General features: G+C 40.0%; 1 protein-coding gene across 1 annotated transcript; it reads right to left on the minus strand.

Annotated features, from left to right (window-relative positions):
- On the minus strand, nucleotides 1-27972 carry fgf22 (fibroblast growth factor 22; the record flags this gene model as incomplete). Its single annotated transcript, XM_082523065.1, has 3 exons — nucleotides 1-1270; nucleotides 2724-2827; nucleotides 27597-27972. 3 exons carry the CDS (start codon nucleotides 27970-27972, stop codon nucleotides 1076-1078), a joined length of 675 nt encoding a protein of 224 aa, XP_082379191.1. The 3' UTR covers nucleotides 1-1075.

The raw sequence follows: 27972 nt of genomic DNA on the forward strand, positions 1-27972 counted from the left end.
TGTTATCTGATTTCTAATCTACTAACTGTAGGTTGAATGAGAGAAGCGGAGTGACAGAAGCATGCACAGACGTTGAAAGGGCATGTCAAGAAATCCAGCATGTTATCCCAGTAGTTAGCTTAGTTCCTGTCGTGTTCTTGACATATATCAACATATACACACAGAACAGTACAACTATCGTTGTGTTTGAGTCAGTACAATTCAACTGCACGTCATTATCTTTTTTCTAGTGGTGTCAGTTTTTTCCCAAGCAACAGTGAACATGTATAAAATTTGTACCATGGACTTTGCTGAGTAGAGGTTCCCCCTTTTTTTGATTCTTTGGAGTTTTCTCATTGCGTTTATTAACCCATTCATTATGATACTTTATCCCTATTTAAAAAAATATTGCATATCCATCCGTCAGCTCTCTTCCACTAATCCTCGTCAGGGTTTGTTGCATAAATGTAGTCATACTTAGCCTTACAAAAATGTTATTTCACACACTGCATTGAAAACAGTGCTGGATGCAGTGCGAATACATAAAAAAATGTCTTTTCAGGTAGACCTGCACATGATGCAATGTAATGATAAATTCACATGTGCTTTTTTGTGAGGCTAAATATACAGCAAAATGAAGCCAAGCTGTTGGAACAGAGCTACTGTGCAGATGTTTTTAATAGTAGAATTTGATCCTGCCCACTGACTTATAAGGGTCTCTTTTAATAGTGATGTGTTTTCTTCACAAATCCAAATTTTATCATTTGGAAGCCCCTGTCTCGCTATCTCCCCTTCTGTCCTCTCACCTCAAACGTGCGCTACAAACACAGCTGGTTTGGTGGCAAGACGGATGTCTGAACGTAACGTAGTTCTACTGTATTGTGCTGTATTACTGAACATCATTAGAAAATGCAGAAAATAACTTAAGAGTAGATATTATACTACCTCTACAAATGTTACAGACCTCAGCAAATGTACATTTATGTGACAAGAGGATGGAATAATAAAAATACACATTGTGTCACAGCCACATCAACACTAGTCCTCGGAAGGAGGTGAGCCATCCAGTTGTTGGTCAGAGTTCAGACTTGGACTGCTACGAGGGGAGCATAGGCAGGAAATGAGTAGATGGGTGTCTACGTCTAGCCTTGTGACCCCGCCTCGGTTTACCGCGCCCATTCAGCGAAACAAACATTTGCCTGCCGCTGTGTTTCCAGCGAAGCGACGCATATGTATTGTAGCCGTTCTCCTCAATGCGTTCTTTAAACTTGCAGCTCGGGTTGTACTTCACCTGTGATTGCAGGAAGAAAGAGAAGAGACATTAAAGAGGGTGTGAGCAATTAACCTACTGCTAACAGCTGACTGCTGTTCCTTCTCTGTACAAGGCCAGCTTTCAAGTGTACAAAGGTTAATGACAGTTGCTGTAGTAAAAGATTTCCAGGTGTTTGCAGTATATACAGTGAGTTTATCCACTGTAGTGATCTGGGTTGTTTTTCTCAGACAGTGGAAGTAAGAATTAAATGGTCGGTTAACCCAAATTTGAAAAGAATTTCCCAATCCTCACCCTTTAGAAGACATTCACCTCTTAAATATCTTTTCCATCATTTCTGTGCAGTTTATTTTAGAGGATAGGAACAGGCTTTGCATTCCAGAAACAATATTCTGGTTATTTGAGATATGTTTACACCTGACATTTTCATTTTCTTTGGGACCATTTTCTAAAAAGTGATCTTTGACAGAGACACATGATGGTGAGTTCTGTGAAATATCTTGGTTAACTGGGACATTATTATTGGAAGGACATATTCATTTCTGTTCGCTTACGTCGAATTGAAACCTTAGACATGAGAGCTTAAAACACTTACAAATGTGAAAAGACGTGACTGTGACGAAGCGGGTGGCTGGTGTGTGTCTTTATTTGTGATTTGGGTTAACTGAACCTTGAGTGTTCTCAAATTAATCACATTATAACAATAAAACAAAGTTTTTTTTCTTAAAGGCACTTAAAAATTCAACCTTCAGCAAAGCCACTTTTCCACGGGTGGTTACAGCTTCTTATCAGTAAGGGTCTCAAAAGATGTTGCAGTTACAAGAGGCTCTGCTGCATTCCCTTTTCCAGATTGTTATCAGGCTCCTGTAACGAGGCCTTCTCTGTGATAGCATCGGGATAAAGTGAGCATGCCGTGATTCATCTGCCATTTTGTAAAGTCCTCCATCGGGTCTATTTATGTCCTATTTTGTGTGTTAGATGGTCGGAGGCACTTGTCTTATCACTCATCCCTGATGTTTTCGTCTTCAAGCTTTAAGTACACGAGCTAGACACCACACACCTCAGTTCTGAACTGTGCTTGAGTTTAACAATGAGTGGTGATTACTTTTGAAAGCTGCTTTACAAAACAACAATTGGCAGATGGCACGCAAGGACTTACATGAACCAAGCTGGCTATTTGTCATTGCTGCTTAGGTTTCTTTTTTCTGCTGTCTGTTTTGATGGTGGAGCAAGCCAGCTCAAGCTTCTGTATAGTCAGACAAGGTGCAGGTGTACAGCCATGATTGATTATAACAGTCTGACATCTCTCTGAACTTTCCATCAGAAGATTTCTCAGATTTTCCCTCTCTTCGGGAACATCAAACATAGGGTGGCATTCATTTGGGACTCATATATATCCTGCAACCCCAACAACTTTCCTTCCCTGTCCAGAAGTCTTGACCTCCAGAAAAATGTTGCCAGGTTGTATACGCACCGATCCAAAGAGCGTGCCTTTCTTGGACATAGCTAAGTACAGCCCGGTGCTGACAGATTTGATGGCAACAACTCCCACACTGACAGATCGGATTTCCATCAAGCCTGGAAAATAAAAGGAGAACAAGGGGCAAGGTTAGAAAGATCCAGATTTGGGAACTTCTTCCATCAAAAGTCATTCTATCATTAGTGATTAGTTTATCAGACGGCCATATGCTCTGAGGAGAGAGAGTCCAGGACACTCATAAAGGTTTCATGTTTAAAAGGAAAAGGAAAAAAAAGAAACTAGTAATATTAAACTATTAACTGCATCCAGAGGGAGATGGGGGTTTATAAAAGATTAGATTATAGCCAATCTACAACACATGGATTTCAGAGTCCAGGACAAAAAGCTCACATACAGGCAGGACATGTACAAGAGTCTCACAAAAAATTGCAATCCTATCAGATCACCTCAGACGCTTGAGAGACTTCCGACTGCCCTCCAAGGTGCTCAGGAACTTTTACTCGTGCACCATAGAGAGCATCCTGACGGGAAACATCTCAACCTGGTTCAGGAACAGCACCATGCAGGACAGACGAGCTCTACAGAGGGTTGTGCGATCGGCTGAGCGCACCATCCGCTTTGAGCTCCCTGACCTGCACTCAGTCTACAGCAGGCGGTGCTGGACCAAGGCCAGGAAGATCGTGAAGGACCTCAGCCATCCCAACAACAGACTGTTCTCTCTGTTGAGGTCAGGAAAGCGATTCCGCTCCCTGAAGACCAACACAGAGAGACTGAGGAGGAGCTTCTTCCTGCAGGCGATACGGTCTCTCAATCACACCACCACACAGTACTGACCCACACATATGGTTCTTACACACACACTGAACATTCTGGACATTTGTTTACACTAGTGGCCACTGCACAACTACACTGTGTGGTCATCAAATCGAATCACTTTATCACAAGTCACTTAAACAAATCACTTTAAGCATATTTGCACTGCACCAGTCACTTACACATGTGGATTGCACAACCCTGGACATTATATTTCTTCATTACCATTTAGTACTTGTACAGCTGCTGTTATTGTTCTATATTTCTTCATATATTCTTATATATTTCTATACTGTGTATTTGTGTATTGTGTATTTTGTTGTGCAGTTATTTTATTTTTAACTTTAATTTTTAGATTTTATTTTATTCCTTCCTAGTTAAATTTACCCTTCATTTTAATTTTCATATTTATTTCCTATCCTATTCATAGTCTTCTTTTCTTTAGGTCACGAGCAGTTGTCTAAGCATTTCACTGCATATCGTACTGTGTATGACTGTGTATGTGACAAATAAAATTTGAATTTGAATTTGGTTATAATTATATTTTCATAGAAGTTTAATTAAGCAATGTTTCACCCATATGTTGGGAAAACAAACATACGGGTGAAACATATGGTGATGACTGAGTGCTACAGAGCAGGTTCGTTAAACAAAGCATCAAAGCAAAACATTTATGTAAAAGATTTTTTATGATTGAGTTATTTGAATTACTTGATGAATCATTGCAGCCCTACTATCAGTCATACTTAAATGTGAACATAATCATCCTGCCGAATTGCATCCATGCAACTCTCCAGAAGCAGCCCTCACAATCATGCTTTGGTCATGCTGCTGTTGTTTACTGTCTCTGGTGGTAACTTATGTCACCCTGCGAAAACCTCCAAGGTGAAGGTTTCTACCTAGTTGTTTTTAGAGATGTCCTGTCTTACCACAGCATCCTTAATATGAGCTAATTAATAGAGATTAATGCTTCTTTTGATTTTTCTTCCTTACTTTACCTGCAAATAATCTCAAAAGCACTTTGATGTCTTGGTTTGTTGGGTGCAAATCCTTTTTTCTTATGCCTTGTAAACCAGAGAAGCAGAAAAGATGCTTTCTTTTCTGTTGCTAAAAGGCCACAGTTGGATATTTGTAAGAAAAAGAAAGATTTCTTAGCTTTGGACAGAAGTGGGTATACACAACACTAGATCAAGGTGCTGAAGTTCTGCATGAGGCAAGCTGGTAGGAAATGAGTGATGGTGATGAGTCATAAAAGCAGCATTGGGCCACAGGTCTCCCAACTGACCAATCCTCTTCTGTTTTGGTAGAACCACAAGTCTTGTACAGGGCAGTGACCGAACAAAGTTCCTGAATAGTTCTGATGAAAAAGAAATGCAAATAACAGAATAACAGTGGCTTTGCAGGTGCTGCACTGTAGTGTGTTTTTAAAGTCTGTTTATTTGTGCAGTTATTTGTACAGGACGGTTCAGATACTAAGTGCAAATGCTAATCTTAACATTTAGACTGAATAATATGAGTTGTATAAATAATAATAATAATAATGCATCTCCTTGATTTTTCAGACCTTTGGTTCCTGCTTAGTATACCTCTACCTAAATTGTTCACTAATAATGGAACTATACTTCTTTCTAAACATAAACTAATAGGAAAAATTCTTGAGCCACCTATAATTTTATTATATTTTGTTTCCAAGAAGCCAATTTTTTCTCAAGGAGGTGAGCGAACCCAAGACTAATCGTCTTGTTTAATAGTTCTCCATGCTTTCTAAGAGTCTTTCAATTTTGTTCACTGCTTTTTCACTCATTTTCATACAGTCCTCGTATTTGACCATTTTCATGGGAATTATTTTATTCATTAATCTACCTAACACTGGCCTATGAATATTTCAAACATTAAAAAAGGCTCCATATTCAAGGGATGAGCCAGTGTTTTGTCTATACATAATTGACAACTTAGCAAAGAACCGTTTGTAACTGATATCTTTAGCCACTCTGTTACTAGGAGCCTGTCAAAAACATTATTTGTTCTCATTTCTGTATTTGTATTTACAGTTTGACAGACATAAAATAGTATTTTTTGCGCCAACAAGTTTTGCTAAACAGCTATTAGTCTAAAACTTGATACATTTCACCATGGTGTGCATCACATTTTTAAAAGATTTGAGGAAACTAGACTAATAAAAAATAAAAAACAAATTGAGGACAATACATGAATGTTAGGCCTTATAAAACTATCAGATGAACTGTATCTGAAAGTCACGTACTTATGAAACAGGAAAAAAAATCTAGCAAAGACCTGAGATATGGCCTAAGAGATGCATCTGGCTCTTCAGTTGATCCATCTACTGTTTACTGAAGCTTCATCAGAAATGGTCTCAGTGGAAGATGTCTGTCAAGAAGTCATTCTTGGGGAAAAAGCTGAGGTACGCCAAATTACCCAAGAACCTGACTGAAATTCAGTTCCAATAGGAATGTTGGAGTGAAGTATCCAAATTTGAAATTTTTGGCTCCAATTTGTACTAAGGAGGTCAGTACAGAGGCACCCCAACGCTCACCATTGATAGTAACCAAAATCTTTCTGTCTGTGCACATTTGTGCATTTCAGTATTAAAGACAAAATGATAGCATCTCTGGGTAATCATATACAAATGACAGCACAATACAAAATTGCATATAGATTATGCCCCCAGGCGGCTATCAGTGCCATCAGACTAATGTTGCTGCTCTAACACAGAACATCTGCAGAGCTGTAAAAACTTTAAGCACAGAAATGGTAAATGGCCTGTATTTGTATTGCACAGAAATATCTGACATCAGGGATTTTTTGCCCTGAACATCACTAGTCATGTTTACCAAGTGAAGTCATAGTCTATATGAGGTGATACAAAGAAGTACAGAGTAAAAAAAAAAAAAAAAAGGGGGGGGGGTAAAGTACACAAACCCCTGTTGAGTGTTTTTCTTCTCTGACTGGAACACATAAATTAAACCCTCTCTCTGCTCGTGCAAAGCTGTAGGCAAGGAGTCCATCCAGGTATCAGCTGCCCAGCTGTACCCGCATCATTCCTCATTGTCTCTGATCCTCCAAGAAAACATTGCCACTTTGATGGTAGCCTCCTTTTTATGAGTGCTGTTTACAAACACCGGGTGTGCTATGGTGGCACCTGGAGCGTGCAAGGGACTCATCAGCAATTAGCTGAGCCTCTGCTGGTGATTGTTGCACTGCAAGGGTTTATGGGGGATTAGTGCAGGCCAATGAAAACCGTTGGTGCCTGAAAGTGGTGCCAGCAGTAATTGTCGTTATTTGCTGGCTTGAGTTCCAGGCACAGTAGGTGTGATGGAAGCATGTTTGTCACGTCGGAGACAATGCAGGGACCTGAATGTAAAGAGCTACGTTTGCTCAGGTTTAACATATCAGGTTTAAAGCAAATATGGGTAAGGAGCATAATTATAAAGGGCCTTGGGGCAATTTGCCGCTATAGAAATAAAGTTAAATTGAATTTTAATGTTGGGACATAAAAAATAAACTATATATATTGAAGAACTCATTGTATTTTTTTCTTATTTTAATAGATCTTGCAATGGGTTTGGGCGTTCTCTAGAAGGAATTTATTAAGGAACACCTTAAATATTCTCCTGGCCTACTCCAGGTCTCATGCGCTACACTTTATTCAGTTTATTCGTACTCATTGTTGTAGCCGGTAGACACAAAAGATCTGAGGATATGGAATGGGGATTTCACATTGTCTAGAAGAATCACTTGGGCTCTGGACGCTTGACCACACATCTATAAAGACCAGTTAGATCCATATAACTCACAGTCCCCCCTTTGAAAAGTCACTCCATTGTGTTCAAAGCCTGAGAAACCAGAGTGAGGTATTTCAAGCTATTAGAGAGCTTATTCTAACTGCTGAAATCCAAAGGTCAGTTTGGTGGAGTGCTCTACGCTCACAGAAAGAATAATGTTGACATAGGTTTACAGGCACTACGCGTTTTTATCTGTAACTGTTGTATTGATTGAAGTCAGTTTGCTAAAATTAGATAGTCATGAGGATATGGCCTCTGCAAATCAGATTAAATTCCGTTTGACAAATTGCCCCTGTTTCTGGATGTGTCTAACATTTTGAAATTCAGTAAGGCAGTGATTCAGTACTTCATAAAACTTGTTTTGATTGATCACTACACTTTGAGATAATGATATATATAAATATATATAGTTGTGAGTAATTTCTTATTCAAAAATCTGCTTCAAATGTCGAACAAAATCCCAGTTTGATGGAAGAGGGAGAAACACAATGAAGACAAATTAACTCTTTGTCAGTGAGTTGCACTGGAAACTGAAGGTCACTTCTTCGCCTCGTTCTGCTAAACAAGTATCAACTGATGGCCCCATTGAGCTCATGAAAAAGGCACTTTTGGCTTCCCACTTGCAACTGGCACGATCTCTTAACCTTTGACATGTTTTGGCTGGGACTGTCAATAAGCTCAAGCTGCCATTACAAGCAAATCCTGCACTATACATGTCTAGTCAACTGTGGACTTGCCATTTACTTCTTCTCCATGGGTTTTTTTTAAAAGCATAGAAAAAGTCTTTAACTCAGTCTCTTTTTACTCTTTCTTTTCTTTCCGTCCCCCATTTTTTGGACGTTAGCCCATCGTCAGATCATTCAAGCCTTCTCTGACCTTGGAAAAAAAGCAGAAAGGAAAGAGAGAGACACTCACAGCGTTCCCTTTTGTCAGACTCATGGTATGGGGGAAGAGGAAGGAGGGAGTACAGGATGAAGGTGCTGGTTATGAGATGGTGGTGGGGGCAGAAGCCTCCTGAGCCCCTCCACCCTACTCCCCTACAAGTCTTTGTTACTCACCTGAGAGGTGAAGAGCTAGACAAGATCTTATTAATGACCGAGCATTTTGAATAGGGCTATGCAAACTGTGGCAAAATAGTTCCTTCCATCACAAATTTAGAGTAGAAAAGAGTGAAAGACGGAGCAAAAAAAGATATTTTTCTACTCCTTTCCTCCTGTCTTCTTTTTGTTCCTTTTCCCAGGTCTTTAATTTCTTGGGTTGCCCCCTTGAGCCGCCCTCCATGGCTCAGTGCTCGACCAGAGCAGAGCCTGGGAATCTTGGAGTTCCCGCTGTGCTCCTGGTCTTGATTGACATACCTTTTCAATTATTTCACAGTTTGCTTGCTTTTTAAACGAAGAGGGCCCTGTTGTTTTTTTCCTTCTGCCCTTCTTTTCAAAACAAGCTTTTCATGTCGGGTTCGGGCTGCCAGGCCTAATGGCTGTGACCAGCACCTTTGATCTGCCATGACCCCCTCAAAGGGTCTGGTACTGGGCAAAGCAGCCGTCTGTGTGTATCGGCACAGACAAAGGCTACATCACTCACTATTCCTTTAAACACCTTGAGAGATTACCATGAGAACCAGCTTTCTAGTGGAGGCCTTGACAGGTGCAGTGATATGGAAACTTGCACGTTGAGGCCTGAATGTACAGTAAATAATTTGGAGGGTCTTCTCGGTAAGCAAAGTTTTGCTTGGCTAATCCCAGATTTAAATATTTAACATGCACCTGCCAAAATACAAATATGCTCCAGCAATTTTAAGTAACCTTGGGTTTTTGGACACCATCGGAAAAAAAGATGGAAAAAAAATGTAAATAAACACAAATAACTCAGGGTGAAATTTGCACATTTATTATGCGTGGAACAAAATCAAACCTTTCGTTTAAAGTAAATCCAGAATGCCTCTTTGATGGCTTTATCCAGCTATTTTTGAAACTCAAATTAGACACAATATGAACTGCTCTTTTGAGGCCTTTTTATTCATTCTTCACTTAATCACTTTTCATGTAGTCAACTGAGCATGACACCATGAATGCTAACAGGAATATCCTGTTCCAAAGTATGCATCTTTATCTCGTTTTGTGGAGTTCATTATGTCAAGAAAAAGACAAAAGACACACAAAATCTGTGTTGGTGATAACAGTTCTGATAAGGTGGCTTAAATTTAACAAACATAGTCATATAATTGTGCTACAAACCATTGGATTGGTTTATATGTCATCTTCCTGAAAAAGCTGTAATTAGAACAGACTTGTGATTATTCCAATGGTAATGGTGCATGACAAAACATGCATGGTTCATGGCTCATGGTTCAGATGGGAAACTTTCTCTTCTCTGCATGTTAGCTCTTTTAACTGTATAAATAAAGGGAACAGTTTAACCTGAAATCTAATGCACTTTGGGCCAACATTACCTGCAATGTGAAGGAAACCAAACAAACTCAGGCCACAATTCCATATTTCTCATTCATTTAATAAGTAATGGGAAATAATAGACCAGAGGTCAAAGCTGATATCTTGACAAGACAACCCCAATAATTATATGCAAAGACTGATTATATGACCAAATAGCATTGCTAAAGCAGTGTAATCAAATAGTAAAGAGGCAAACAATAGCTTGCTAGCTTCTGAAATTTAAACACTTCCTATCGATCGTATTGATCGGTAGGGGAAGGACAGTCTATTTATAAGGCTCATATATTAGAAGTCTGATATCACTGCTGGAACACAAGTGATACCAGTGCAGTGATGATCTCATTGCAATGAGAAGCTACTATGATAGCTGATCTTCTATTTTATTTGTAGATTTTGACAGGGCTGCAGAGATAAGAAAAAAAATATTTATAGTGAGCAGTTGGTTTTAAATGGTTTGCAATATGAATATGTATACCAATCCCTTTCAAAGGAGACTTCAGATTATCAGTATGTTATGTCTAAGGTATGGTTTAGTTAAACTAATTTCTCTGAATAACCACATAACTTTGAAGGTTGACTTGACATTCGCTTAGTCATTTACGTCTATTTCAGCCTGCAGACCGAGACTCTGGGATCTCTAGATGGGGGTGAAGCACAAGCTGAAAACCTGCGTTCAAGCACACTAAGCCAAATATATTAAACATGAACTGTGACTTAAGGTTTCTTCCAGTGAATTTTACTTTATCAACCAAATTGTGGAATTGGGACAATTTCATCACGTTTCTCAGTTGCCGGATTGTCTTCCATTCCAAGGTAGTCCTTGTTTTCATGTGGCAAAGGGTTTTTTTCCTTCTTGGTTTCCAATATTAATCACATGCTCACAGATTAACATGCCTACTTCTACATCTGGAAACCACTCACAGAGTGCATTCTCAAGGACAACCAGTTTGCTTTCTTTGTCCAGTGCGCTGCGCTAAGCCACTTAACCCGGTCCTCCTCAGGATGACGAGTATTACAGTTATCTCCAAAGTGAAGTAAATACAATCAGCTATGTGCTTCTTTGTCCACAATAGACTGTATTTTTTAAAAGTAATGGAATTATATTGTGGGTCAATTATAGCACAAGCCAGTAGTAATAATGTTAAAGTGGCTATAAACAATGCTTTAATATGATGTGAAGTGAATTACTAACAATATTTACATTTAAATAAAGAGCTTACAAAGCTTTCATCAGCTTCATGTGAGTTTATGAGGTTTAATTATTCATCATCTGCCCATCACACAACTTTGATTCAGTGTATTTTTTGCCACCAAATGGCAACAACACAGATTTGTATGAAATCCAGTGAAACTTCAAACAAACGATTCCTCCAAGGAGAAACAAAAGAGCAAAAAGAAAAAGATAAATGTTCATGTGTGTATTTCACAGTTGCTTTATGTTCAAAATTCCTGAAATCCAAACATTATCAACAGATATCCAAGGAAAAATATGCGTTAATTAACATTGTAATGTCATTGATGTGTTGTCTGAAACTCCTGTAGCACTCTTGGTCATAGTTCTGTGAGTTATATGCCATAATAATTGCTATCTCCTGCTTTAAGTAACATAATAATCTCATGTTTTTAACTACTATAATGGGTACTATTATTCTTATTCTTATTACAATGCCCAAAAAGAAAGCCTCACAGTTAAATGCTATGCTATGCTTATTTCAATAGGCTCATGCAACATCCATGTAATGATGACCTGGATAGTCAGACCACTAACCTCTTCTCCAGCACATCCCCATATTCTCAGTGATATTAAAGTCTGGAATCTGTGCTGGCCAATCCATTTGAAGCGTTCTTTCACAATCCTAGCGCTGTCATCTTACAGCCATGCCATAAGGCAAGAAGAAACTCCCAGCGATGGAAAATGTGGTCATTCTGTATATTTAGGAAGTCAGCTGACCTCATTTCTGGGGGCATTTAATCCAGTGGAACTTTATATTCATTTTCATTAATACATACACACCTTTAGTTCAGTCAGTGTTGACTATGTTTCATCATGGTGACATTTATTTTTGTTTGAATGAGGGTGATCAGGTTTAAAATACAAATGATGCAATCCCGCTGTGGCTTAATAGACCAACCAGTTCTGGACAGCAATAGAAAATTTACAGTCTCTTTAAAAGGAGCTGCCTCTCTGAGACTGCTGTTTCAGGATTTATGGATATTGTGTGTGTTGTATATGAAAGTATCACTGTCACACCTTTTCTCAATGTCTTTAAATAGTCAGCCTGATTTTCACTGTCCTTTGTGGTTTTGCTGTTTCATTCTAGTTATTTCCCTGGCTAGGTCTTCCTCTCCCTCCTTGCTGGCCCCTTTGCAATGGGTCTCCAGACATGCATCATACCTATTAACTCTTACAGGGTTGGGATGATTTATTTCATCCTTTTACCGGCAGCTATAAGATATGTCTGCCCTGAGCTAAGCCGAGTGGGGTTGGGCTATTCGCACGCACAGTAAACATGAAAGGCAGTGACACACAAACACTGAGTTTGTAGGTTTTTAGTGTTTTTTCCCCCCGACAAGGGCTAGAAAGTAAATAAAAACCCTAAAAAAAATCTCTAACATACTGAGTAGATGAATTAGCCAACCCTCAGTCATATCATCCACCACATGTTAGTCAAAGAAGCGCATCCAGTATGCTGAAAACCTTGGCCTGAGATCTGATTCTGTTCCTTGAATGAGCTCAGACTGTCTGGAAGCCTGAACAGTGTTTCTCTTGCTTAGTTTAGCTTTGAATTCAGTCAGATGAAGTCATGAAGGCTTTGATCAAACCAAATTGAAAAAAATACACAACTAAGATAACAGCAAAGGAAATAAGAAACAGGGTTACGTTTGCACCCTTTTTCTTACGCACTTGAACTTCTGCAGACGTAAACATGCTGTCAGTCTCTTAATTACTCAGCACACACGTATGCATGTGTGCTGTCATTTAAATATAACTGTATACAAAGGCCACTAACTCAGGGAAGTAGGACACAGCGAAACTGGTTTGCATGTGTGCTTTCTGTCCAAATACATTCCCTTGTATGTGGCCCATCCTGTCAAAAGAAAGAAAAAGGACGGTGGATAGAAAGAACAGGAAGAAAGGAGAGAAAAGACTTGCAGAGGGTTGCTCTTCCCTGCCCATGTATCACTTGCTTTCCCAAATTCCATTAAACTCTCAAGAGAGATGAGGGTTAAGATGAGACTGATAAGATTCTGTCTTTTAAAAAAAATTTCAGTCCATATTCAGTGCCTGGATCTTATTTTCAGCCGTGATTTTTCTACTACTACTACTACTGCTAAGAACAATACAGTATCCACATCTGAACCAAAGAGTAAAACAGTGAAATGTGGATTATTAAATATTAGGTCTCTCTCCTCCAAGTCTCTGTTAGTACATGACTTAATAATTGATCAACAAATCGATTTACTTTGCCTTACAGAAACCTGGTTGCAGCCGGATGATTATGTTCGTTTAAATGGATCAGCACTGTTGAGCCAACCATGCCTTTAATGTTAGCTAGTAATGACTTCATGAACTTCTTCACAAATAAAATTTTAATCATTAGAGAAAAAATTACCAATAATCATCCCACAGATGTAATATTATCTACAGCTACTCTTAGTACCATTGATGTTCATTTAGACTCTTTTTTTCCAATTGATCTTTCTCAGTTAACTTCAATAATTGCTTCCTCCAAACCATCAACGTGTCTTTTAGACCCCATTCCTACAAAACTGCTCAAAGAAGTCCTGCCATTAATTAATGCTTCAATCTTAAATATGATCAACCTATCTCTAATAATCGGCTATGTACCACAGGCCTTCAAGCTGGCTGTAGTTAAACCTTTACTCAAAAAGCATCTCTAGACCCAGCAGTCTTAGCTAATTATTGGCCAATCTCCAACCTTCCTTTCATATCAAAAATCCTTGAAAGAGTAGTTGTCAAACAGCTAACAGATCATCTGCAGAGGAATGGTTTATTTGAAGAGTTTCAGTCAGGTTTCAGAGCTCATCACAGCACAGAAACAGCTTTAATTAAGGTTAGAAATGATCTTCTTATGGCCTCTGACAGTGGACTCATCTCTGTGCTTGTCCTGGTAGACCTTAGTGCAGCGTTTGATACTGTCGACCATAATATTCTCTTAGAGCACGTTGTAGGTATTACAGGTACTGCACTGCAGTGGTTTATATCATTTCTATCCAATTTGTGCATGTAAATGGAGAGTCCTCTTCACACACTAAGGTCAATTATGGTGTTCCACAGGGTTCAGTGCTAGGACCAATTCTGTTTACGCTATACATGCTTCCCCTAGGCAGCATCATTAGAAGACATTTTCACTGCTATGCTGATGACACCCAGCTCTATCTGTCCATGAAGCCAGATAACACACACCAATTAGTTAAACTGCAGGAATGTCTTAAAGACATAAAGACCTGGATGGCCGCTAACTTTCTGCTTCTTAATTCAGATAAAACTGAGGTTATTGTACTCGGCCCTGAAAATCTTAGAAATATGGTATCTAACCAGATTCTTACTCTGGATGGCATTACCTTGGCTTCCAGTAATGCTGTGAGGAACCTTGGAGTCATTTTTGACCAGGACATGTCCTTCAACGCACATATTAAACAAATATGTAAGACTGCTTTCTTCCATTTGCGCAACATCTCTAAAATTAGAAATATCCTGTCTCAGAGTGACGCTGAAAAACTAGTTCATGCATTTATTACTTCCAGGCTGGACGACTGCAATTCATTATTATCAGGAAGTCCTAAAAACTCCCTGAAATGCCTTCAGTTAATCCAAAATGCTGCAGCAAGAGTCCTGACAGAGACTAGAAAGAGAGAGCAGATTTCTCCTGTTTTGGCTTCCCTTCATTGCCTTCCTGTTAAATCCAGAATTGAATTCAAAATCCTGCTCCTCACATACAAGGTCTTAAATAATCAGGCCCCATCTTATCTTTATGACCTTGTAGTACCATATCACCCTATTAGAGCACTTCGCTCTCGCACTGCAGCCCTACTTGTTGTTCTTAGAGTATTTAACAGTAGAATGGGAGGCAGAGCCTTCAGTTTTCAGGCCCCTCTTCTGTGGAACCAGCTTCCAGTTTGGATTCAGGAGACAGACACTATCTCTACTTTAAGATTAGGCTTAAAACTTTCCTTTTTGCTAAAGCATATAGTTAGGGCTGGACCAGGTGACCCTGAATCCTCCCTTAGTTATGCTGCAATAGACGTAGGCTGCCGGGGGATTCCCATGATGCATTGAGTTTTTTCTTTTCCAGTCACCTTTCTCACTCACTGTGTGTTAATAGACTTCTCTGCATTGAATCATATCTGTTATTAATCTCTGTCTCTCTTCCACAGCATGTCTTTCATCCTCTCTTCCTTGTCTCACCCCAACCGGTCGCAGCAGATGGCCCCGCCCCTCCCTGAGCCTGGTTCTGCTGGAGGTTTCTTCCTGTTAAAAGGGAGTTTTTCCTTCCCACTGTCGTCAAAGTGCTTGCTCATAGGGGGTCATGTGATTATTGGGTTTTTCTCTGTATCTATTATTGTACGATCTACTGTGCAATATAAAGCGCCTTGAGGTGACTGTTGTTGCGATTTGGCACTATATAAATAAAATTGAATTGAATTGAACTTCTATTCCTATTATTCTTATTATCATTATTATTATTGTTATTGCTTTTTTCTTAGCTTTTCACAGCCCTGCAGCAATAAATGAATCAGTTTGTGTATATTGCTAATTTTGCTGATTTCATCCACGACGACAAACATTAGAGCAGGTTACAGAGAAAATTCCAAAATTATTTGAAGTGCAGTCTTTCAAAGTTGTGTATAACCTGATGTTGTTGTGTTCAGGCAGGTTTTCAGGCCACTCTACCTCCCTGTCACACTGGCTACTGAGGGAGGTGTAAAGCCGAGCCGATCTACCTCTGTGCAAGCCAGTGCGCAGGTTTTCGGAGCCTGTGAACAAGCCGCATGGTGGTGATCTGCTGAAAGCTGACTCCCACACTCCCTCTGCCCCAGCCCCGGCCGCAAGGGGTGACATTCTCTCACACACAATCCAGAGACCGGTCCTCTTTCAGGACTCACACTCGGCCCAGTTACCCCCACCTTTTCATACGGTTGTGCTAGGAGAAGTACTCCAGGGATTAGCCTAGTCAGGTCTTTCAAAGGCCATTAGAGCAAATTACAGGTATCTTCTTACCAGTGCGCTGGGACAGGCCAGGTGAGGGGCGTAGAGGCCAAGCAGGAGTGCAGGGGTCAGCTTGGGACAAAAAGACAAGGCCACCCTGGGCCCCACTCTATCGGAGTGTCTCCTTGGCTCCACAAACTGGTAGACCTGCATCTATGAATGGCTCACTTGATGGGACCTCAGAGACATTGTCTCACGACCGTAACTTTAGCCCTTTTTTTCTTAGTACCCTCTACCCCCACATCTCACTCTCTCCCTGTTGAGTTTCCCATCTTTAAATTGATGTGGGCATGAGTTTGCCCAGATAAATGATCACACAAAATGACTACAAAACGCAAAATCTACATGACTTGAACCACGGTGGGTTAGTTGATACTCACCTTATCTACCGTGGTAGAAAGGATATAACCTGTATGCTGCAAACACAAATTGGTATGTGCATTACAAAAAGACCTGGCATCAGTTGAAATTGAATTTGAATAACATTAACTATTTCCACTTGAAAACTAAATTTAACTTGTAATGGCAACCACACAACCATTAATGTGTGGTCTGTCAATGTATCAGTATGCTGCAGGCATCGTGAGACTGATTCTGTTGATAAAGTTGTAGAGATGGCCAAAGGGAGTTCCGCATCCTGCCATTTTCTCTAGACTACACACAGACACACACTCTCACCCACACATACATGCCTTTTGGCCTCTTTTGGCCACATACACATACACACATATGCCTCACCCTATCCCAACCGGTGGATGACAATCTAGTGGAAGAGCTGCGGAAGTGTTTCATTAGCCAATTACCGCTGGTAGATAAAGCCTGCGTTCCCACAGTCCGCAAGGTTGGGGGGTCAAATGTGACCAATTACCCTCCATCCCCTCACAGGACAGATTAGCCTGTCTGATTTATCCCCAGACAGACTGACCCAATACTCCAAAATCACCATCCACATCTGGATACGTTGTGCGTGTGTCACGGGAGGCAGCTGTATGTGTGTGCATGTGAACAATTTCACTCCTCATAAACATTGCTTCTACTCTTAATAAAACACTGGGCTCTTCTTTACCACACACTTCCGAGTCATTAGTGTGTCTAGAGGTTCTGTCAGCATGTCATCCATGGTTGTTATATCACTGAACACAAGCTTCCTTGGCCAAGCAAAGCTTTGATTGTATGTAATGGAACTTCAATCAGTTCATTAGGGACCCCCAGGATGCCGAATCAGACCCTACCAAACCCTAAATTTATAAGAGCAGATGGGGAGGCAAGCTATCCAGAAGAGGGTATACTAGAGGACGACTGGGAAGGTTTAGGTTAGTGGGGGTGGAGGCCTGCTGTAGTCAAACTGAGGGATTGGAGAGGTGAAAAAGGTTAACGAAGCCCACAGTGTGCACCACTCCTGTTCGTCTGTGCCTGTGTGGTACCAAGTGGCTGTAATCTCCGACCAGGAGGCATTCTCTTTAATCAGGGAGGGAGACCAGGGAGAGCAAACTGCCTCCAAATCATGCATCACATCCGTAACAAGCGGACGGCAGACTATCAAAGGCTTCACAGATAGTTATGAGCTGATCTGCCAGAGGTTTGTGACTCACAGCTTCTGAATTTTCCTGAACTTTAAGATACCCCAGGAGCGCAGCAGGGATGGCGGGATCCACGTTAAACTGAGGTCATCTACCCTGCTACTTAATAAATAACACTAAGCAGGTGAATTGCATCTGTGTCTTATATGGTTGGTTGTTCAGATTGGATTCAGTGGGTGTAAGCATACTCAGGGAAAGACATTGTTTTTGCTGGTTTCTACCCACATCTTTAGGATGCTCTGGTGAAAAAAGATATATAAAGATCACTGATAGTGGAACCAACCAAGCAGCTGCAGTCACTTTCAAATAGATTTAACCTTTGAATTTGAGTGAAAAAGTTTCTTCAACAAAATAAATAAAAACCCTGAGCTAAAAATGTGTGTGCAGGCAGGTATGATAAATGCAGCTTAATTGCTTAAACTTATTCAAAAAATGCATGCATTCGATATTAATGCCAGGTTGAAGTCAGTAACAACAAATTTCCCAATTTCAATTCAAAATCTAGGAAATAAATACAATTAGAAGACCTTTTCTGTATATTTCTTCATTTTTGAAGCTTAGAAATTAATTAAAGTATAAAAAACAAACAAACATCCTGAAGTTTTTATAGTATTTTTCATTGTGAATGCACAATACTTCATAAAGGGGGAACACTTGGCTACTTATACACATCTGGCCATGAGAAGAACTGTGCACCCTGAATGTGCAACTGAATACAGTAATAATCTCCATCAAGCAAGCCTTCCTAATTTCAAAAATAGCTTCTCAGGATGGACCAGAAACTTGATCATCTTAAAAGAAAAGCAAAGTGGGAGATTAAACAGGTCCACTGAACGCTGGCCAGTGGCCAGTGCATGTTTTTGGTGCTTAACACATACTAACAACAGAAACAAATGTCTTGTCCTCTGCTGCAGCAAGTCTAATAAAATGAGAACAGTACTTACAAAGTTTAAAACCGAGAAACCTTTTTAATCTCAACAATCAATCCAAGATAACGCGAATCGTGATACATCGTTGGCTGGCATGTGTATATGGCAGTACTATATTATCAGTATTATTTTTAAATAACTGTCATTTAAATCCTACATAGTTTTTGCAGTTTTCCAGTCCAGTGCATTTGTTCAGTAGTAGGCTAAAAAATAAAGAAACCTGATTTAGTTTGGAGAGTACTGCCAGTTTTAGGTATGTGCATATGCAATTCAGGTGTGCAGTGAGTTTCCAGTGACTGAGCACCAGGACACAGAATATTCTCTGTGGCCTGAGCTTGCCCCATATTTATATTATTAAAATGAGAAGGGCATACAGGAGGTGACAAAAGGCACAAGAGTGAAATCAGGCAACCTGTCAGAGCTGTCACTTGCTCCACTGGCCAAAGGGCCCTGACCTCAATCCTATCCGTTGCAGGGGAGGAAAGGTGGAAATGGATACAGCTGGAGAGAGACGGTGACAGGTAGGAAAGGCCGGCAGTCAAAAAAAGAATAGTGAAAGTATGCTTTTATTGATATGTACAGACTGACATTCATATGTATTGAGTTTCACATGCATATGGATATTTTTGCTCAGCTTTGGACAACTGCAGAACAAAAAAATAAAAAGCATTGAGCTCTGAAAATTCAGCCCATTCGTCCCTGTTTTTTAAAAGTAGGTCTAAAATAACAAGGCAAGGAGAACGATGGTGCAAAGATCCAAGAGCTATAGAAAAGCGGTGTGATGCATGATGTTGACTATGCTGTTTCAGCTATAGCACTGCAATGCTTTGTACCACCTTCTGTGTTCTAATGAGGACGTGGCCTTTCAGATGAGAAAAACACCCACGTGCACGCAAGCTCGCACATGTCAGTGTGCATGCAAACACAGAAACATGCATGCGTCTGAACTGAGTACAAGGTAAGGTCTGGTTCATATTAACCATTAGGGAACGGAAACGCACATCTTTTTCAGCTTAGGGTCCACTTCATGCTCCTGCAGTGGCACACGTATAAACACAGGCACATGCGTTGGGAACGTACACGCACATTCAAGGAGCTGACATGATATTCACATCCTGCCCATGTTCATTTAGTGAAATGGCCTCAGAGATAAAAAGCAGGTATGGGTTGTTTGTAATGCAGTTCAGACAAGACTGCATGGTCTCAGGATGTTGGAATACACAGACTGAACCAGAGTTGCTGTTTTTAGTCTCTCACATTTACATTAATTATCCTGCTACTACTTTCAGGAAACAAACTTAGAACACAATTATTCAGTCCAGCTAGTTGAATCTAATTCAGTTCAATTCAGTTTTATTTGGGCCAAATAACAACAACAACTGCCTCAATATGTGCTGTATTGTAAGTATATTGTAAGCAGAGATGGGCATGTAATCCGATTACTTTTTTCAAGTAACGAGTAAAGTAAGGGATTACTAATGCAAAAACGGTAATTAGATTACCGTTACTTTCCCGTAGGAACGCTGCGTTACTGCGTTACTAAAACCGTGATTTTTTTGCAAGAATGTCTCATGACAGTGACGTAAGCAAGTGCGATGTTCGTGGCAACAGCTGTGTGCAGATCAACAATGGATCATATATCGAGTGTGGGAGAGAGTATGAGGTGCAGCGTTTAAAGCGTGGAAGTACTGACCTTACTTTGAGTTTGATTCCGTAAAAAGTGACAAAAACATTAGCATCCGTTGTGCGTGGGAAGAAAACTTCTTTTTACAGCGAAAAAAACCCTAAACTTCCAAGCAAGCACCTAGTGCGCTATGACGTAATGGGAAACTCACAGAGAAACTGCTGTATCCTTCCACTGACCGCTGCGGGACACCTGCACCAGGGTAAACCTCCGCCTACCGTACTCCTGCTTTACAGGTAAAAATAGAGCAACAGGACCGCTAGTCTGTGACTTTATTTATTTTCTGCTGTGTTTTACTTGCATCTATTTGAAAGAGTGAGTGTAAACACACACAAAAAAATATTTTATGTGCTGGAATGTGCAGAAAATAGGTTTAAATGTTAAACTAATTTATTCCAGTCAGAGAATGTTGCATATAATTAAATTTTTGCTTGATGCATAAAGTTAAAAGATTAAAACTGATAAAACAAGTTTTAAAAAGGGACTTTTCCATTTGATTACATTTTGTATGATGGATTATGCAGAAAAAGTAGAATTGGGCTGAAAGATCTATCGCTTTATCACCTATTCAGGTTGTAAATTGTGTTTTTAAAAAGTAACTAAGTAATTAATTACTTTTGAAAATAAGTAATCAGTAAAGTAACGGGATTACTTTTTTGGGGAAGTAATTAGTAATTAGTTACTGATTACTTTTTCAAGTAGCTTGACCAACACTGATTGTAAGTATGGTGAAAATAGCCCTAAGGTAACCTCTTTGCCTCAGTTTTTTGAATATATCTTACATATTATTGCATTATTTTGAACCAAATATCGTTAAAATGCAGTAAAACCTTTTTGATTTTATAGATTTTTCTCCTTTAAGGTCCAATCCAGCTGCAAGTTATATTATATGCATTTCTACATTTGGTTCCAAATTTGGTAATCCCCTTAACATTCACCATCCAAAGCCAGTTTTAACAGTGCGATTTTATTTAAATAAGCATTACATTTTTAAGAGTTCTTTGCCTGACTGTAGACTTTTAGTCAGGCATAAAGTTTCTTAACATAATCTTAAATTGCCCAGAAAACATGACACAACATCATGATAAAGAATGTTGACTTATTAATGTTGACTTTCTAATAACTTTTAGCACTGATGTAACTGCGATTAGCCCGTAGTAGACGCAAGGTGTGTGATTGTCATTCTGCAGTCGTACACAAAATCACACACGTTATGACTTAATTGCCTAACAGCATGTCAATATTTTGCCACACAGGCTGATAGGCAGGCTTTGGTTGATCTGTTTATGTTTGTGAGAGAGATTAAAATCTGCACGCGCTAGAGCTTCCACGTGTTCTTGTAACTTATATGGTAGAGAAGCCCCAGATTCACCTGAAAGTCACCTCAGAGAATAGCCTCTGGTTTTATAGCCTCCTATTGCGCTCTCTTATGATAAAACTTTACAGAGAGGCATATGTGCTTTAAGGGTAACAGGTGCATTGCATTCCTAGTGCAATTCTTCCAGTAATTTTAGGTTAAATTCAAACACCTTTAAACTCTTGTAGCTGTAGTCAGTCAGCCATGACTGTATTTAGGGATGCCAAGTTGTTTCTTTTCCCCCCCATCTACAGCAGGGGTTCTCTTTCAGCTTCTTTATTCCTGGGCCAGTGGTTAAACGCCGTCCAAGACATGATGTCTGGCTCAGTTCAAGCGGCGAGGTGAGAGGCTTTATTGGAAGGGTCAAAATGTCTTGGTCTATCTAAGGTTGAGGCAAGACCGCTTTCCTCTGTCTCAGTGGGCTGATTACGTCAGTGCACGTGTGTGTGCATGTGTACGATTCGAGATGTAAGTGGCAGCTGCTCCTTCATGAATATTTCCTTTGGTGAATGATTTCAAACATGTGGTGCTGCATGAGTAAGGCTAGCTAGTCGTCTGTTCCCAGCTGATTTCATTAATATGTTTTACACCTTCCACAAAAAGCTCTTACTGTAATAAGAGCACTAATGTGCTCACATTGAGGAAAAGGCCATATTTTTCACTCTAAAAATGAAGAGCTTGGCTGTGAACATGTTCAGATTTGCGTTGCTCTACTGGCAATAATTGTTGCTCGTTACACTGATGTTTAAAGCACCTAAATCATAGTGTAGCTTTTGGAAAGCAACAAGTCTCCTTATGCGAAGGGGATGAAAAGTAATGCAAAAACTACTCATCCTCCATGGCCCAATTAATATTTATAGAATAGGTAGTCTTGGTCTACTATGGACCTTAATACTTTTCTGGTAAAACCATTTGGATATTGATGTATTTCTATCTTGCTATCAAGTCATTCTCTGCTTTTTACAAACTTAAGGAGCACGTCTTCAGTCAATGGTGTCAAGGTTCAAGCTGTTGGTTGCTGGAACTGTGAAGTCTTCCCTTTTGTGTTACCTTCACACCCACAGGATGTCCATAGCTGTGCGATGTTATAAAGGACTCGGTTGTCAGTGCCAAAGTCAGACTCTATAAACCTGCTGATGAACCCCGTAAACCCCAGAGAGGAGCTGGAGCCAGACTACTAAAGGTTGTTAGCTACTAATTGCTACATTTCTAGGGCCCATTCAAGACATCAAACCCATGTGGCAGAAACCAGGGATGCTCTGCTAATTAGCCTGACACTGACACTCTTGTCCTCCAATGTTCCCAGGACAGTGATAGTCTGTAAATTTGTATGAAGGATTTTAACATGCCTGTTAAACATAAACGTGTATCTGTGATGTTTTATGTGGGGTTTTTTTGTCTCTTAATAACACAAACCACAATTTAAGTACTGATTTCATTTTTTTTTCTCAGACAAGCTGTGGACGTGCCTTTACAGTGAAGACTGGGGGGTTAATGCATGATTCGTGGGATTTTACCCTCCTATTGGCATCCAAAATGTCCACGAATCCCTTCTCAGTTGAGACAACCCAGAGGAAACCTTAATGCCTAATGAGCAACGGGAAGCGCTCCAGCACTCTTCTAGCCTTTAATTTCCACCTCAATACTAAGCAGAGCACGCCCCAGCCCTTCTCCTAGCCTCATTAACATGTGTATTCTTCCAATTCAAAACACCAAAGTACTTCCTTCAGCCAGGTGCTTCCCCCTTTGGCCCCTCCAGCCTTGGTGCTGTTGATCCAGTCACACATCCCCGTCTGAGCTATAGCAGAATTAATGGTGTGTCATGGTGAGGTTAAAAAAAAGGCCAGGGTAGAATAACCCTCTTTCCACCTTTAAAATGGCAGACAGCACAGAACAGACATTTTGTAAAATCTGTTGTTTAGTGACATTGTCCCCAAAGTAAAACGTGGGTCGATGATGAACATTGGTATTTTTAAATTGCCTGATGCTTTGTTTTGCCATTGCTTTAAAGCGCTATGCATGCGTAGTCAACTAGGGCTTTAGTATGTCACAAATGAGTAGCAGTATAGCACATGACTATATACAAGTGAGACTTAAACAATTAAAATTTGTGTATGTGAAAATATCTGTGCTAAGACGTGCATGACAATGTAAATAAAAACAAATGTTGTTTCACAAACTACTTCTCTGTAAAATGCAATAAATTGAGTTTTACAGTTAAAAAATAAAGATTAATTTTTTTTTGCTCCTACTCCACATCCTTTTTTGACATTGTCCATCTTAAAAAAACAAAAAAACAAAAATATTGTCTTTGCAAGACTGTCCGCCACACTTGTCTTGTCCTTTTATGATTTTAAAATTCAAGTCAGTCTCTCTTTTGTGAGTGACAGTTTCCCCTGTGTATGAAAACTTTTAATAATTTCCACAACATATTTCAGTTGGGTGGAAGGTTTTCACCCCATGGTTTTGCTCCAAGTCAAATACACCCATGAACTTGGAAAACTTTCACATCAAACAGTAACATGTTGCACACCAAGGGAAATTTAGTAAATACATCACACCCCGGCTGCGAGAGCTGAGAGGCTATAGAGGCAAAATTAAGCTAGTCTGGCCACAGTGACTTTTTGCAGTTGTAGCGGTGTCACTTTATGAACTGGCTGATGCTACTGGAGGCCGACCAAGTGTTTGATGATTGTAGCCACACACATTTAGTCCATCTATTTAAAATATGAGGAAAAAATTAAAACATGCAATAAAATATACACAGGGTGGCTTGCCAAAAAAGATTTTGTAAATAGATCACAGACTTGACAATTACAATTACAAGTAGCCTTCATTTGTTAATTAAACTGGACTTTAATAATTACATATGCTGTATTAATACACTAGGCGCCTATAACTATTGTAATTGATCACAAACCAGTTGCCGGGTGTGTCTGCGCAGCTGTTGTGCTTCAGGACAGTCTAATTAGCAGGCTACGATCAGTAGCCCATGACAGGATATGATGTGTACCTGCCTCTGAAGCTTTTGTAAACACTTGGGTGTGTTTTTCCCTCTAGATCATTTTCTGCTTTACCATAGTTCAAAAGAAAAACATGTTGTCACCCTCCCTTCTGGTCTCTCAAAGGACTGCACTTTGACTCTTCGTGCGGCTGTTTCAAGTTATTTTTAGTAACACTTATAATCTTTTTTTATTATATGTGGAACTATAATTGGAGCATGTAGGTTGACAGGATGTACTCAGATCATAGCAAGATAATTTATCTTGATTTGTCTCTAGTTTGATTAACAAATATAGCCGATAATTTACAACTTCCCTGACTGAAAAAAAAAAAAAACTTGAGGAAATTTTGTGGATGGAGTCTACTGTTTTTGTTTTAGTGTGATTTTTCTGTGTATTTCCACACTCATACTCACATGAAATAATTCTTTTTGATTTTGATTTTATTTTTTTGGGGGGGGCTCATAACTGATATATATTCAGGCTGTTTAGTCTGCTTCTACATAGTCGTACAAAAAGAGAATTAAAACTGTCCTTCAACTACAAGGCTGTTTTAATGACTTGATAATTGACTTTAGGCTCTTTATGTCACACTCATAAGTCGTTCATCATGAATTAAAACTGAAGACTGTAAAATAAAAACAGGTTTATTTGCCACATACGTGTTTTGTATTCTTTATCTCCCTTCAGCCCCGTCCAGCTGTCTCATCCTTTAAATCCTCGAGCCCTTTAAGTTTGCATGTCTCCCACTTGCCCCTTCCCTCAGCTGTTCCATGCCCCTACTCCACTGGGATTGATACAATATTTTCCAGCCTCAATTAGCAGCGAGTCTGTTGACTAATTCCAACTGTTTTTGCACCTGAGAGTTGTGAGCTGGGGCTGGAAAAACTGAGGTTGGTGAGGCGGAGGTGAGGGACGGTGCTTGGGTGTAGCAGGCAAAGCTGTCGGGGCAGCAGAGCTGTGTCGACAAGAGTGTAAGGGCAAACCAGAGGACAGAGTGCGGAGCAGGTGGAGGATGGGGCTAAGACTAGCACTAGGAAACGCTATAGGTTACACAAGTATATTAAAGGCAGAATTAGTACTGGGTCTCTCGGTATTGGTCTCTGTAAGGATCTATGTGTTTTTGCAAGTAGATTCCCACAAGCTACATCATATATATTACACTATTTTTAAATCAGATGGAAAAAATATATCTCAATTTATTAGAAATCTTAAAAAAAGATTAATAATGCATTGTCTTTCATGTCTAGTACCTGATTTACGTCATTTACCATGTATAACTTTCTACTTGTTCTGCCTCCAGTCTATAGCATAGTGAAATTCTCTTGCTCAGGACACTTACAGTTTAATTTCAAGGTCTCTGCAAGAGTAACAGTGCTCTTAAACAGAAAAGGAGATCTCAAAATGGTCTTAAACCAGATCTGTCCCAGTGTGAGTTGCAACCACAGGCTGACCACAAGGTTCATTTTGTTAAATCTAAGGCAAAGCCTACATGACCGCTGGTTTGGCACGGTGCTCAGCTCAGGGTGCAGAACACACCCTCATTCTGTGTGAGTGCCGAAAGAACCGTTCTTTCCACCAAAGGAAATGAGAGGATGATGGCTAAAGTGTATGAGGACATTACATCTAAGGGGACTGTACTTTTTCATTAATGGCTACTACAGCCTCCTAAGAGTAAATGACCCAATTGGCAAAAAGTAAAAAAGCATACATTTCACAATCAATTTTGCTGTTTTAAGACATTTTAAATGTCAATTTCTTCTTTTTGCCAAATGTCTTTCAGTCCTTCGGCATGACTTCTGTCAAACTGTCAAATACAAGCAAAGTTTGGGAGTAGTATTTTGTTATGGTAGCTGACATTTATTACCACTAATGTGAAAGAATAATGTCCCAACTTGGATATGCCCACGGGTCCAAATTTAACACAGTAATAATTCATCTCAATTTGAATTTATACCAGTGTGTGTGGCTTTTAAAGGTTCTGCCAGGTGACTAATCCCGACAGGTTAACAAATGTCATCCAGTCTGCCGCTTGGAGATCACTGAAATGGTGGCAACAGACTGACTGGCTTGTTAGCTGGACGCAGCAGCTGTTCTCCCCCAGTAGCTGTATGGAAAAACTCTGACTCACCCCCTTGTATAAAAAGGCATTAAGAACCAAACACATAAATATTACAGTCAAAGGCAAAAATGTCTCTAAGAGCTGTCCAATAAGTCAGTCAGCCAGTGACTAATGGAGAGGAAGGTCAGATCATGACCAGAATCAGTTCATCTGACCTGGTCAAGTAATGGTGGTTAAGAAACCATCACTGCATGAACAAGGTTTTCTCAAGTGTCCACAAAGCATAGATTGTCCGACAGATTACAAACTGAACGACACAGATCTGTCTGAATATGCCCGTCCAGTTGAGTTTATCTTGTTTAACTCGTCAGACATAATGTGGGTTTCGGGGCAAAGCAACACTGCTAGAGAATTTTACATGAAATTCCTACTTGCATGCACACCCACAGAAAGCCATATAAAATCACAATAAAGCGCTTTGAGTGCTCAGATAGAGTAGAAAAGCGCTATATAAGGACCAGTCCATTTACCATTTACCAACAGAGCAGATGAACTGTGAAGATTACAAATTGGTCTGTGTTGGAAAAAAGTGTTTCAGAAATGTGTTTCAGTATGACTGATGCATTTTCACCACAGTTTTGACAGGTTAATTCCCAGTGAAAGGGAAACTTTTTTTTTTCCAAGACCACTTTGTCTTTCCTCAGTGCCTGCTGTCCCACGAGGGGTCTAAACCATCTCTAGGTTATTCCCTTCCTACCTAGCAACGCTTCCGCCCTGCTCTAAACAACGCAACACAAATTGCTCAGCAGTGATATGACTAAGGGATATCCCCATAAACAGCTGTAAAAGTGAACAGATAAGAAAGTTCAGCCATAAAAATAAATCCGAAAACGTCACAGGGCATCCTCCCTCTGACACAAATTTCAGATATGCAACTTTTTCTCACTTTACTTACTGTCAGCGTAGTTTTTACGTCGAGTGCCGTCCACCTTGCCGGTTTTGTCAATGCAGAGGAAGAACTTGTTGGCAGAGTAAAGTCGCCGAAGTCGGACGTCACCCTCTAAGTGATTATAACTGCGCGTGTGCCTTTCCAGTGTCCATGAACAGTTGATTCCGCTTGCGAGCACCTGAAGGGGTTCATGCCCTACTCGAGGAGGACAGGCCCCCGTGACAGTACCAGCGGTGACCAAGAGCACGGTGAAGCATGCCAGGCAGAGTGAGGCTGCACTAGGCAGGGGGAAATGTGGACCGGCAGAGGCTGCAGTTGTAGCGGTGGTGCTGAGGGCAGCTTCAGGACAGAAATTAACTGCGGACGCCGTCCATCTGCACAT

This window comes from Aulonocara stuartgranti (assembly GCF_965226115.1).
Source record: "Aulonocara stuartgranti genome assembly, chromosome: 23".
NCBI lineage: Eukaryota > Metazoa > Chordata > Actinopteri > Cichliformes > Cichlidae > Aulonocara > Aulonocara stuartgranti.